Source organism: Nannospalax galili, unplaced genomic scaffold (genome assembly GCF_000622305.1).
Source record: "Nannospalax galili isolate Female #2095 unplaced genomic scaffold, S.galili_v1.0 scaffold290, whole genome shotgun sequence".
In the NCBI taxonomy this organism is placed as follows: Eukaryota; Metazoa; Chordata; class Mammalia; order Rodentia; family Spalacidae; genus Nannospalax; species Nannospalax galili.
In genome coordinates, this window is record NW_008331486.1 from 5,747,317 (window position 1) to 5,759,458 (window position 12,142).

The window sequence follows — 12,142 nt, forward strand, 5'->3', positions numbered from 1 at the left end:
CAGCACCCTCTTCTGGCCTCCTTGGGTATTGCACCACATGGGACATACAATGCAGGCAAACCCAGTGATTAGGAGGTAAAAACGGGAGGATCCCTAGGCCTGGTTAATCAGCTAGACTGGGCTACTTGATGAATCCTAGACCAATGAGAGACCCCATTTCAAAAATCAAGGTGATTTGAGGAACAATACCCAAGGTTTTCCTTTCACCTCTACACAAACATACACACACACACACACACACACGCTCCAAGAACACATAAGCACAGACATAAACAAAAGTACATAGATTTCCAGAGTGTGGACATTCACACCAACCTCCATACCTCTACATGAAACACATATACACACACACACACACACACACACACACACACACACTCCAAGCACCCACAAACACAGACAAACAAGTCCAAACCACACAGATTTCCAGAGTGGATATTCACACCAACCTCCATTGTCACCCTGACTCTATCACTTCTTGGCTTTGTGACCTTGGACACGTCCCTCCTTAGCATCACTCTCTGTGCCTTGTCTTCCTCTCTGTCATAATGAAGGGTTGGGAGACAGTGCAGGTATCACCAAGCACAGTAATGACCTGGGAGGAAGTGCTAGGTGACTGTTCCTGTTGATAACTGGCCAGTGTGATCAAACTTCAGGAGCTCAGCAGAGCATCTTGCCTTCCCAGTGCTCAAAGCAGAGGGCCAAAGCCATTCTGAAGACTCTAGTTTAATGTATTGGCTCTCAGAGTGCCCAGCTCTGTTGAGCCTAGGAAGACTCTACAGCAGCTCCCTTCAATCCCTCCAAGAGAAAATGAGGTCAAAGTATATGTCAGGGTATGTTTACTTTCTAAATTCATACCTTTATGCAGGTTTTTCTACCCACAGCACTGTCCCTCCTCCATACTTCCACCTCCAGAATACTGGAAGATTCTAAGACATGCTGTTATTAAAAAACAAGTTACCAGCTGGGTGTGGTGGCGCACGCCTTTAGTCCCAGCACTCAGGAGGCCGGCAGATCTCTGTGAGTTCAAGGCTAGTCTACATAGTAAATTCCAGGTCATCTGGGGCTACAGGGAGACCCTATCTCAAAAAGACCAAAGGAAAAAAAAAAAAAGCAAGTTGCCAAATTACACACACACACACACACACACACACACACACACACACACACACACACACTTCTCCCCTTCTGTGTGCACAGAAATCTCCTCAAGGTCTTCCTCTTTGGTAAATTCAAGTTCTGACACAGCAGGTCCTGCTCGAAGGCTGAGAGTCTGCATTTCCAACCCCATCAAGGCCCAATGGTTGGTCTCGTATCTGAGATAAAGCATTATAGGATTTAGAATGATCCACAGAATAACCTCAAAGCTGTGGTGATGATGGGAAGATGGCCTGAGGCTTTCAAATACTTCCGCTCAGTCTGACTTTTACAGATTTCACTATTGTAATTAAGAAAGAACACATGAGGGGCTGGAAAGATGGCTCAGCAATTTAAGAGCACTGGCTGCTTTTGCAGAGGACTGGGGTTCAATTCCCAGCACCCTCACGGTGGCTAACAACCGTCTGAAATTCCAGTTCCAGAGGATCCAATGCCCCCTTCTGACCTCTGCAGGCATTGCATGACATGGGCATACTTACATGGAAGTAAGCAATACACTCATACACATAAAATAAAAATAACAAAATATCTAAAATGAAAGAACAGGTGAAAAAAAATAAAAATCCAGCTGTAATGGTCTAGGCAAACATCTTCAAACCGCACTCTGCATAAAGTGATGGTGCTGGTCATCTCGGCTCACATTCCTGCTCTCTCTGGTTCTTAACAGCATAATAACATGTTGAAGAACAGCTTCTCTGGGTGGGAGGTGCTGGGGCTGATGCTCCAGCTGTCTGGATTGCTGGCATGGTTGGCATAGTTGTTAATGAGGGCCACTGAGCACCAGGCCATAGCCAGGCCCTGCACAGGCATTCTGCTCTATGGAGATACCTATTGTCTAGATAGATCATTGAGATCCAGAGACAAGACAGGACCTGGATCATATAAGTAAGACCTAGGTCAGGCCCCTATCCATGCCCAGGTGCTACCAGGGTATACTGGGAAAATTCCTTCCCACCTGGATCAATTGTCCACTTGTTTTTAGTCTCTGCTCCAATGTTACCTCACCAGACAGTTCTGGGACTATCTTGTGCACTGGAAAATCATCCCTGCCCCTGGTCATCACCATCTGATAGGGTCATGCTTATTGGCTCATTTGCATACAGTCCCTCTTTTTCCCACTTGACTATAATACATATGTAGGTAAGGACATTGCCCATTCTGAGCTCTACTGTAGCACCTCACTCAGTAACCAGGGATTCAATGGATGAAAAACAGTCTCCAACATCCAGGACACTGCCCTATTCTGTTACACAAAAATGACCTGCTGACCCTCCACACACAGCACATAATGGGCTAGCCTCTCCTTCTTGGCTTCCTTGTGGGGACTTGTGGGGAGTCCTAATTAGGTTCTTTTGATGCCGGGGGAGGCAGCTGGGCATGATCTCTCTGCGTGAAAGGGATAGGCAGTATACAGGTGAATGCGTCCTGCGTTTTTTGTTTTGGTTTTTGGGTTTTTTTTTTTTTTGTCTTTTTGAGGCAGGGTCTCTCTGTAGCCCCAGCTGGCCTGGAACACACTATGTAGACCAGGCTGGCCTTTAACTCTAAGAGCTCCTCCTGCCTCTGCCTCCCAAGTGCTGGGATTAAAGTGTATGCCACCATGCCTAACAGGAGTCCTGGATTTTAATCTCACTATTTCCTACTCTCCTGATTAATTGGTACAGACTACCAGTCTCATCAAGTCCTAGAGTTTAAAAAGAAAACTTACACTCTCCAAGGAAGGACCTTCTACATCCTTTGCCCAAGGCCTTTGCACTTGTTTATTCTTACAAGCAGGCTCTTCCACCATCTCCCTGATCTCCCTAGAGCTGGCTCCTTATCCTTTAGGCCTCTTTTCAAAGGTCATTTCTTCAGAGAACTCCTGACTTCTTCCAGGCTAAAGTGGCTTTCCAAACCCACAGATCTCTCTGTTGCCACTTCCTGTTTATTTCCTTCATCCCTCCTATCACAACCGATTCCTCCTTCTGCCAGCTCATCCATCTGCCTATTTATGTCCTGTCTATCCCACCATCTGTAAGATCTCTTGAGTGAGGAGACCCTAGCTATCTTGTTCAGTGCTTTATCTTCAGGCTTAGGATGAGTGAGGCCTAGCTTATCGTGGGTGCTCAGTAATTCATTGATATGCCGTTCTACATCTCTTCTAGAAACAGAGAAACTAAGGCCCAAAGTCAGGAAGGAACATGCTGGAGACTAATTAGTGTCAGAACCTAGAACAGAAGACATTCAAGGTTAAGTGGAACTCTGGGTCATTTAGGTCACCTGACTGCGACCTCAGGGGTGCCAGATAGTGCCTCTAGGCCTCAGTTTATCCATTGGCAAGCTGGAGTGAATAAATTATGACTACCATACAAGAGCCCAAAGCTTGGAATGGTACTCTTCCCATTGCCAGAAATGATATCTTCGGTGCAGCATCCTCACCCCAGAGGCTCTGGTAAAGCACCCCGAAAGCCGCAGAAGGAGAAAACTACAACACCCATGGCGCCCCGCGCGGAGCCTGCGCACGGCGGCCAGTCGCCTGCAGGTCTGCGCGCGCCACCTAGTGGCGTCTCGGCGAACCGCTCCGTTCGGATCCCCGAGGGGCGGGGGACCCGCGGCACACGCAGTCGGGATATTCGGCTGCAGCGGCGAAGCCGGGGGCCCGGAGCCGGAGCGAGAGCGGCGATCCCCGCCGGGCCCGCCGCAGCCATGGGTAACCGCGGCATGGAAGATCTCATCCCGCTGGTCAATCGGCTGCAGGACGCCTTCTCCGCCATCGGCCAGAACGCGGACCTCGACCTGCCGCAGATCGCCGTGGTGGGCGGCCAGAGCGCCGGCAAGAGCTCGGTGCTGGAGAATTTCGTAGGCAGGTAGGAGCGGCGCGCCCCTCCAGCTCGGACTCCCGCGCCCGGGTCCCCCCGGGGTCCCCGCCCGGAGCCCCGACGGTCCCGGGCGCTGCGCCCTCGGACAGCGCCACCCCCCGCCTCCCCCACCCGAGTCCAGGGGCGTCATCGCCCCCAGCCAGCCCGCGGACACCCGTGGAGACCCCGACTCACGTCCCCTCTGCCACCTCCATTCTCCCGGGAAGACGGCGCCCTGCGAGGCGACCCTGGTGAAAGGGCTGCCCTTGGTCCCCAATACCCGCACCAAGAGGCCCGCATTACGCAGCGCCTCTACCCCCCGCCTCCCCCACCCGAGTCCAGGGGCGTCATCGCCCCCAGCCAGCCCGCGGACACCCGTGGAGACCCCGACTCACGTCCCCTCTGCCACCTCCATTCTCCCGGGAAGACGGCGCCCTGCGAGGCGACCCTGGTGAAAGGGCTGCCCTTGGTCCCCAATACCCGCACCAAGAGGCCCGCATTACGCAGCGCCTCTCCTACAGCACCCGAGGGCAGTGTCCCCTTCCCACCATAGCCTCCACGGAGCAGCCTCTGCCCCCATGGGAATTCCTGGTCGTGACAGGGGACAGCCCCCCTCCCCCAGTCCCTAGAAAAGGACACAGCCCCGTGGGCATGGGGACCAGGCACAACCTCCCCCCTTGCGCGCGCGCGCGCGCGCACACACACACACACACACACACACACACACACACACACACACCTCCCCGCGGCTCGCCGCCATCCGTGCGCAACGCGGTGGAGGGGGAGGCGCAGGCTGCCAAGCGTGGAAGGGAAGGGGGAGGAGGAGCAGCTTCTGATCCTCTATGGAGCAGCCGGCCCCTGGCCCCCTGGGTGGGGGCCGCCTGTCAGTGTCGTCCTCCCCTTGGCCTGGCAGAAGGATTGTGATGGAGAGAGAAGGCGGTGGAGGGCAGAGATGACTAAGTCCTGGAGGCAGGATGGCGGGGAGGGGGGGGGAGCCATTGCGGAACCTAATCCTCCTCCTGCCTCTGATCCCACAAGGCGCTGGGAGAGCCAGGTGGCAGAGTGGGGTCAGCCGCAGAGACAAAGGGTCCTGGGCTTAGGGAAACAGGCAGGGTCAGGACCCCTAGGTGCCTGCTGTGCAAGGGGAGACAGAGATGGCATTTGCAGTGCTTAGAAGGAGCGGATGGGGGGTTGCCAGAAGAGGGAGGTGGCAGAAGAGTTGACACTGACCGACACCTCACCTGCATGGCTCCCTCATTCATCTCTCTAGAAACACTTGCTTTCTTGCAATGACCTTCATAGCTAAGGAAATACCTGGCACGAGGGAGAGGGAGGCAGGAGAGGAAGGCAGGGGCCCCTCCTTCCAGAGTGACAGGACTTCTGTGGGGTGACACCTGGTTCCAAGCCAGATTCTGTCGGGAAACCTCAGACAAGCCACTTGCCTTGGCCAAGCCTCAATCTAATATGGATAGACTGGATGGTTGTTCACATCCCGGGAAGCCCACTGTCAACGACCCTTGGGTGGGAGGGAGGACCTGAGTGGAGCCATGTGTCTGTGGGATGTGGGAATGCCACCTTGGAAGTGGCCGACTGTGTCCTGTCAGCAGGGAGAGGCAGCTGTCTTTGGATCATGTGATCCAAGAGCTGCAGAGACACAGAGATGTTTAGATAGGCCCCTTCTCCAGGGCCCAGCAGCCAGGGCTGTTGATGGAGGTGGGCAGTGAACCAGACCTTGGAGAAAGTGGTATGCAAGGATGTCTAGCACTTTACAGTGTATAAACCATATTCTCACCTCTGATCCGATGAACTGCTCTGAACCAGTCTTGTGTGCCTCTGGTCAGGGGTGCAGAGACTGGGGAACTCCACTGAGCACCCCCCTTACATGTATTATGCCTTACTGTAAGCCCCAATGAAGCAGATGCAGTGGTGCCCACCTTACAGATAGAGCAACTGAGACCCTAGATGTTACTTGGATGCTGAACTCAAGGTCATACATACCAGAAGGGCAGTACCTGTCAGACTCCAAAGTCCAGGTTCTTGATCTTGAACCTACATTGGTCATGGGGACAGGCTTTCCCCATCTGTAGGATGAGGACCTTCAAAGCTCACCCTGCCCACTATTAGTCTGGGGACTTGTGCATGCAGAGTCAAGCCAACTGTTTGCAGAGCAAGGCATGGATTCTTCCCTCCTCATCTCAGTGCCCTTGGCCATGGTCCCTGCAGGAGGATAGGGAATGTCCAGATTTGGGTCCAGGGCAGTGGAAAGCAGTGTTGACCCCGAAGAGCTGCTGAGGAGGCCAGGACTCGGATAGTGGCAAGAAAACTGAGACCCAACGAGGCTGCCAACCAGCCCTGCCTGTTCCCTCGTTGGCTCCTAACCTCTTCACCTAGGTCTGGGGATCCAGACCTGTGAGCATGGTAACAACAACCTGCCTCCTGGGGCTTCCTGGGAGCCAACCCCTCATGGAGAGGAAGTGGAAAATTCACCAGAGGAAACAGACTAATCCAGGCCAGCCAGACTCCCAGGCACCCAGGAAGATCCTGGTCAGTTCTACAATGGAGGTGGCCCAGGAGCTGCCCAGGACCCGGCTAGGACTTGTCAGGGTCTATGTTGTTTCTTCATTTCCCTTGTACAGAACGAAACTGAGGCTAGTTCATTCAGTCTGTTAGCAGTCATTTATGGAGGGTCCACAGTGAGTCACACTGGGAATTCTATGGGAAAGACAGCTGTGTATTCTAGAGGAAGAAAGAGACAACTGGGGGACATGGCCAGTGTCAGGGAGGGAGCAGGGCTGCTTTCTGCATGAAGCCCCCCACCCCATCCCCCATGGTCTTAGAAGAAGGTAGCACCTATGAAAGCCAAACAGTAGCAAGCCACAAGAGAAGCTGGGGAAGGGAGTGGCAAATGCAAAAGGCCTGCGGCAGGAAAGAACCTGTTGCAGCTTGAAATACAAACCGCACTATCTGGCTGATGCATTTGTCCAGGCAGGAGAGATGGGTCGCGTAGATGGGAACTTAATCTGTAAGGCCTTAGTGCGTGGTGGGGAGTTGGGGTTTATTTTCATTATTCTTGGAGTGGAATGACTTGAGATGACAAACGTTTGATAAGGAGGACAAGAAAGAGGACTGAGGAGGCTCCTGTAGGGACCTCAGAGAGTGTGGGCTCAGATCTGGAACCTACTGGTTGATGGACAGAAAAAGGGAATGGGAAGGGATGGGGAAGAGTCAAGGATGAGTTCAGGGTCAGGGTTAGTGTCAAGAAGAGACTGGGAGAAGTGACCCTAGGGAACAGTGCATGAGGATGGGTTAGGGACAGTGAGAGTTCAGTCTTGAGCAGATTGACTGTTAGACATCTCCCAAAGGTGGTAAGGAGCTGGGAGGAGGGCACACTGATAGTATAAACTTGGAAGTCATCAGTGTAGACATGGGATTTCCACCTGTGAGAATGGATGAGATCATTTTGGGTGAGTAGCTCAAGTGTTTGTGGGCCCCATGACTCTCTGGTGCCCTCTGTGCTGTCCCTCTGCTCCGCTATGGACCCCCTACATGCCCCCTCCCTCAACCCTCCTCAGGGCAGCCTGACATCAGGACTCACTTCCTGCTGGGGGGTTGATGGAAGCGGTGGGAATGTGAAAAGATACTGGAACATCATTGAGGTGGCTCTGCAGGGTGAAAGCCCAGCTCTGCCCTGGGAAGCACAGCCACCTCCAGCCCTGACTAGTTACTATTTCGGCATCTGTAAAATGAGGACAGAAGCAGTACCTCCCCAGTGAGACTGTGGTGTTGGATGAGAAAATACCCATGGAATAATTGGCAGGGTCTAGCCTGGAGGACATCCCATGCAACCTGGAAGGTGCAGAGGAGATGGTTCTCCTCCATCCATGGTGGGGTAGAGTGGTGAGGGAGCCCCTCACCAGACCCCAGTAACCAGACTGGGCGGAGGTGTGAGTGCTCCACCCTGTCAGGCTCCTGCCACATCCTTGTGCCCACAGGGCTTGGTGCTGTGGCCTTGGCCATGGCCTTGGCCCTTGTCAGTGTCACTTTCCCATTCCTCAATGTTAAGTTTTTATTCTTGGGGCTGTAGAGATGGCTCAGCAGTTAAGAGCACTAGCTATTCTTGCAGAGGACCTGGTTTTGATTCCCAGTACCCACATGGTCTTTAACTCCAGTTCTAAGGGATCTAATGCCTTCTTCTGACTTCCTCGGACACTGCAGGACACAGGCGCACTTATATACATGCAAGCAATACACTCACACATCAAACATCACACTCTTTCCCTGACCACTTTGGGACACATTTTAGTGGTCCCATTTCTCAGATTTGGAGACTTAGGTCAAAGAGGGTTAGGGAATCACAGACATCCTTGACAAGGGGTCCCTGACCGGGAGTGGACAGAGAGAACTGGCACATCTTTGGCTTGCCCTAAGGAGGTGGCATTAAGGCTGAGCCAGAGCAAGACTAGGTAGGACTTGGAAAAGCCAAGGAGTGAGCCACTCTAGTACCTCCTGTATCTTCTGTGGGGAGGAGCCTGAGGTTTGAGGGTCCCCCTGAATGGGGCTGGGGGCAGCACAGGTGATATGAGGACGGTTGTGGTGCTTGGACTTGTTGGACTTCTTAGGGGGTACCCTGACAGCCATCCTGTACCCCATCCCCAGGGTCTCCTCAGACGGTGACTTTGAGCCCTGCCTCCTTGGCTTAGAGCATGTACCTTATGCACACAGAGCACACATGTGGAGCTGATGGCCAGGGCTAAACTCATGGAAATGCTCTGTCCCCAGACAGAGAACATCTTCCTCCAGCCCCTCCATCCTGCTGGCCTAGAGGAGCTGAGGATGAAGGGTGACCCTGGTAGACAGCATTTGATCCCAGGCTCGGCTGGGGTCAGAGGGTGGGAATCCTTGTTAGGGGGTTTGGGGAGCACAGAGAGCCAGGCTAGGCAGGGGCACAGGAAGCCAGACGTGGGTACAGTGTTGTCAGGCGTGGGCAGGAGCAGAGCTGGAGGCCCACGTGCCATATGTCTAAACATTCCAGCTAGAAATCAGGGCGAGGAGTTGCTGAGTGTAATGCAGTCTGCCTTCCCTGCTGTGGCAAACTCACCTTGCTAAAAGCCATGCTGCTTCCTCAGCCCGGGGGCAGACTGGCCTGGCCCCCCTTACCCCATCTTGCACTACAAAGCCCTCCCACCCTGGAACATAGATTTCCTACCTGTTATATCCATATTCCTTGGCACCTCCTGAAATGAAAGCTACCTTCCTTTGGCCCCTGGGGACTTACCTTACCCATAGGGAAGATGAAGCTCAGGGTCATTCCCCTCTCCCCATATCTTAAGGACAGTACTGTTGTCTTTGTGGAACCAAACACCCAATGGCAAGAAAAATAGAATATTATTTCAGGTTTCCAGATAGCAAAAATAGCACAGAGAGGTAGAGGATCTGCCTGAAGTCACAAAGAAATTGAATCAAAGGCAGGAGAGGAACCAGCACAGCTCTCCAGTTTCCAGGCCAGCCCTTCCCATGCGCCTGTCCACACTATGTCCACATATTTACACGCACAGCCCCATCGCAGTTCTCCCTCTGGGTGTCCCTGGCATTCTTACCCCTTCCTGGGATAGAAGTCTAGCTGAATTCCGTGAATGGTTTGGAGAAATGGATGCTAGCAAACTTGGAATTACCACAGGAAACAAGGCAAAGGGGATGTGAGGTTTGGAAGGTGTTTAGGACAACTTCCTGGATGGCAGCTGCCCAGTCCTCTGGACAGAGGTCTCGGGACCAGCCTCCTCCAACCTCAAAATCCAGTTCCCACGCCTGGCACAGCCAGCCACTAGAGCAGTCGGCTCTTCCTAGTCCACTCTGCCTAACACTAGGGAACTGGTCTCAATGGCAGTTCATGAGGAAATGGGTTGAGGCCCCTCATTAACTGTTCTCTGACCTGCTGCCCTCCTCTTCCCCCTCACTGGCTACTTCTTCCAAGTCTCATCAGCCAGCACCTCCTCTGGATGTCTTCCCTGATCCCCCATCCCCCTATCCTGACCCTCCCTCCTCCCTGTGTGAGATGGTGCTCTGTCTCCACCCAAGACAGAAGAAAAGAGTCAAGCTCCGCAGCCTTGGGCTGGGAGCTGCTGGCAGGCAGCAGTTACTATTTACATCAGATCTATTTATTGCCGAGCTAACTTTTATCTCTTGGACTCTGGCTCAGAAGTACCTGATCTGATGGACCAAGAAAGAGGGCAATCAGCCAGATGCGGAGGGAAATCTCAGGAGGTGAATGTGGACTCACCTGCCCAGTGTCCAGTGCTCTTATACATGCAGAGCCCCCAGAGCTTGGGAAGACCCTGGTTTTGAGCGCCCCCCAGTGGGCGCCATTGGTTAGGTCTTCCACAGTCAGGTTCAAATACTGCTGCCTGGGGGTCCCATTACACTGATGGGGAAACTGAGGCTCTGAGCAGGGTCACACTTCTAGGGGGAGCTGGGGCTTTCTCCTAGAGATGTGACAGGAAATAATAACCCAGAGGTAGCTCTGCACTGGGTGACTTAGGGAATGTCCCTCATGGGCTGTAGGAGCCCAACTTGGAGCCCACCTGAGGGCATGTGACTTTCACTCTCTGAGCCTCAGTTTCCCTACAATGTGGAGAAATTGATCACAGCAGCCTTGCCCAGTCATGAGAGTGTCAGTTCAAACCATATAGAATCTTTTCTAATTTTTTTTCCATCTTTTATATGTATGAGCATTTTGCTTGCATGTATGTAAGTGCGCCCATGTCACGTAATGCCCGTGGAGGTCAGAAGAGGGCATTGGATCCCCTGGAACTGGAGTGACACATGGTTGTGAGCCGCCATGTGGGTGCTAGGAACTGAACCTGGGTCCTCTGTAAGAGCAGCCTGCGCTCTTAACCACGGAGCCATCTCTCCAACCCTCCCATACAGAGTCTTAAACAGCATCATTGCAGTGTGATTTAGGAGCTATAAAATTCACCCATTCTAAGTACACAATCCAATGTTTTTTCAGTATATTTACAGAGTTCTGCAACCATCATCATAATTTAATTTTAGAACATTTCCGTCACCCCAAAAGACATCTCAGAATGCTGCAGATTTTCAAAGCTCTGAAAGAGTCTGTGGCCACAGGTGCCAGCCTGCTTACCGCTGTGATATTAGGCCATCTTCAAGGACTTGGGACAGGAGCTGGGACAATGGCTGGGAGTCACTGTATAAAATAGTTTATGTATCTCCTGAATTTTTAAAAAAATTTATTTTTATTTTATGTGTATGAGTGTATTGCCTGCTGCATGTATGTGAGTGCACCCGTGTTGTGCAATGCCGCGGAGGTCAGAAGAGGGCTTAGGATTCCCCTGGAACTGGAGTTAAGGACAGTTCGTAGCCACCATGTGGGTGCTGGGAATTGAACCTGGGTCCTCTGCAAGAGCAGTCAGTGCTCTTAACCCCTGAGCCGTCTCTCCAGCCCCATCTCCTGAATTTTTTTAATGAAGAAAATCTAATTTTTTTAATTAGGTGAAGAAAAAAAAAGGAAAACTATTTCCGTTGTGAGAACATAGCATCCTAGTGTCAGGAATGCAAAGAGTGAGAGAAGACGAGGTGAGGAGGCAAAGAAAGGAGACGGGATGGAGGAGCCGGTGAGGCGCTCAGGGGTGAGAGCTTTTGTACTTGGTGGAGAACCAACTCCCATAAGTTGTCCTTTGACCTCTTTTTTTTTTTTTGCCTCAGTGTCCCCTGCTGTCCAGTGAACTGTGAGGGGGACCGGGAGAGCTCCTGGTTCATCCTCGACTCAGTCGACAGTGCATCTGAGTGCCCTCCCCGTGCCCACTCCTCCAGGGTACTAGGATACCCAGTCCCTATTTTGGGACCATTAGCACATGAAGGAAGGCCCAGGTTAGACTGCCCTGAAATGAAATGTTCAGTCACACAAGCTACAGTGTGGGTTGCCTCCAACCTCCGGGGCCTCCTGCGGCAGCAAGAACAGAGAGGGACTTGTTGCCTGTGGCCGCCTCACCTCCGCATGTGTTTCTTGGCTCACCCACTCCCTGCATGTCATTCCAGTTCGCTGCTTTGTAGCCACCTCAGAGCCTGCCCAACCCTGTCTTCCACCTTCAAGAGCTGCATTTGGCCCTAAAGCACCCCTTACTCTTTCAACC

The 12,142-nt window shown here is 52.5% G+C and overlaps 1 protein-coding gene across 17 annotated transcripts in view; it reads left to right on the plus strand.

Annotated features, from left to right (window-relative positions):
• The first annotated feature begins 3,735 nt into the window (after nucleotides 1-3,735).
• The window catches only part of Dnm1 (dynamin 1), a 50,472-nt gene continuing 42,065 nt past the window's right edge, over nucleotides 3,736-12,142 (plus strand). For 11 of the 17 annotated variants that reach the window (XR_003848242.1, XR_606965.3, XR_606964.2 and 8 more), the window contains exon 1: nucleotides 3,841-4,001. Coding sequence is in view for 12 of the 17 variants with exons in the window: in XM_008825471.3 (XP_008823693.1) it covers nucleotides 3,841-4,001 (161 nt within the window). In the remaining 5 variants the exon portion in view is untranslated. Of the gene's footprint in view, nucleotides 4,002-12,142 lie in introns of all 17 variants that reach the window. The other 6 variants (XM_008825462.2, XM_008825422.3, XM_008825481.2 and 3 more) reach the window with 5 other exon arrangements.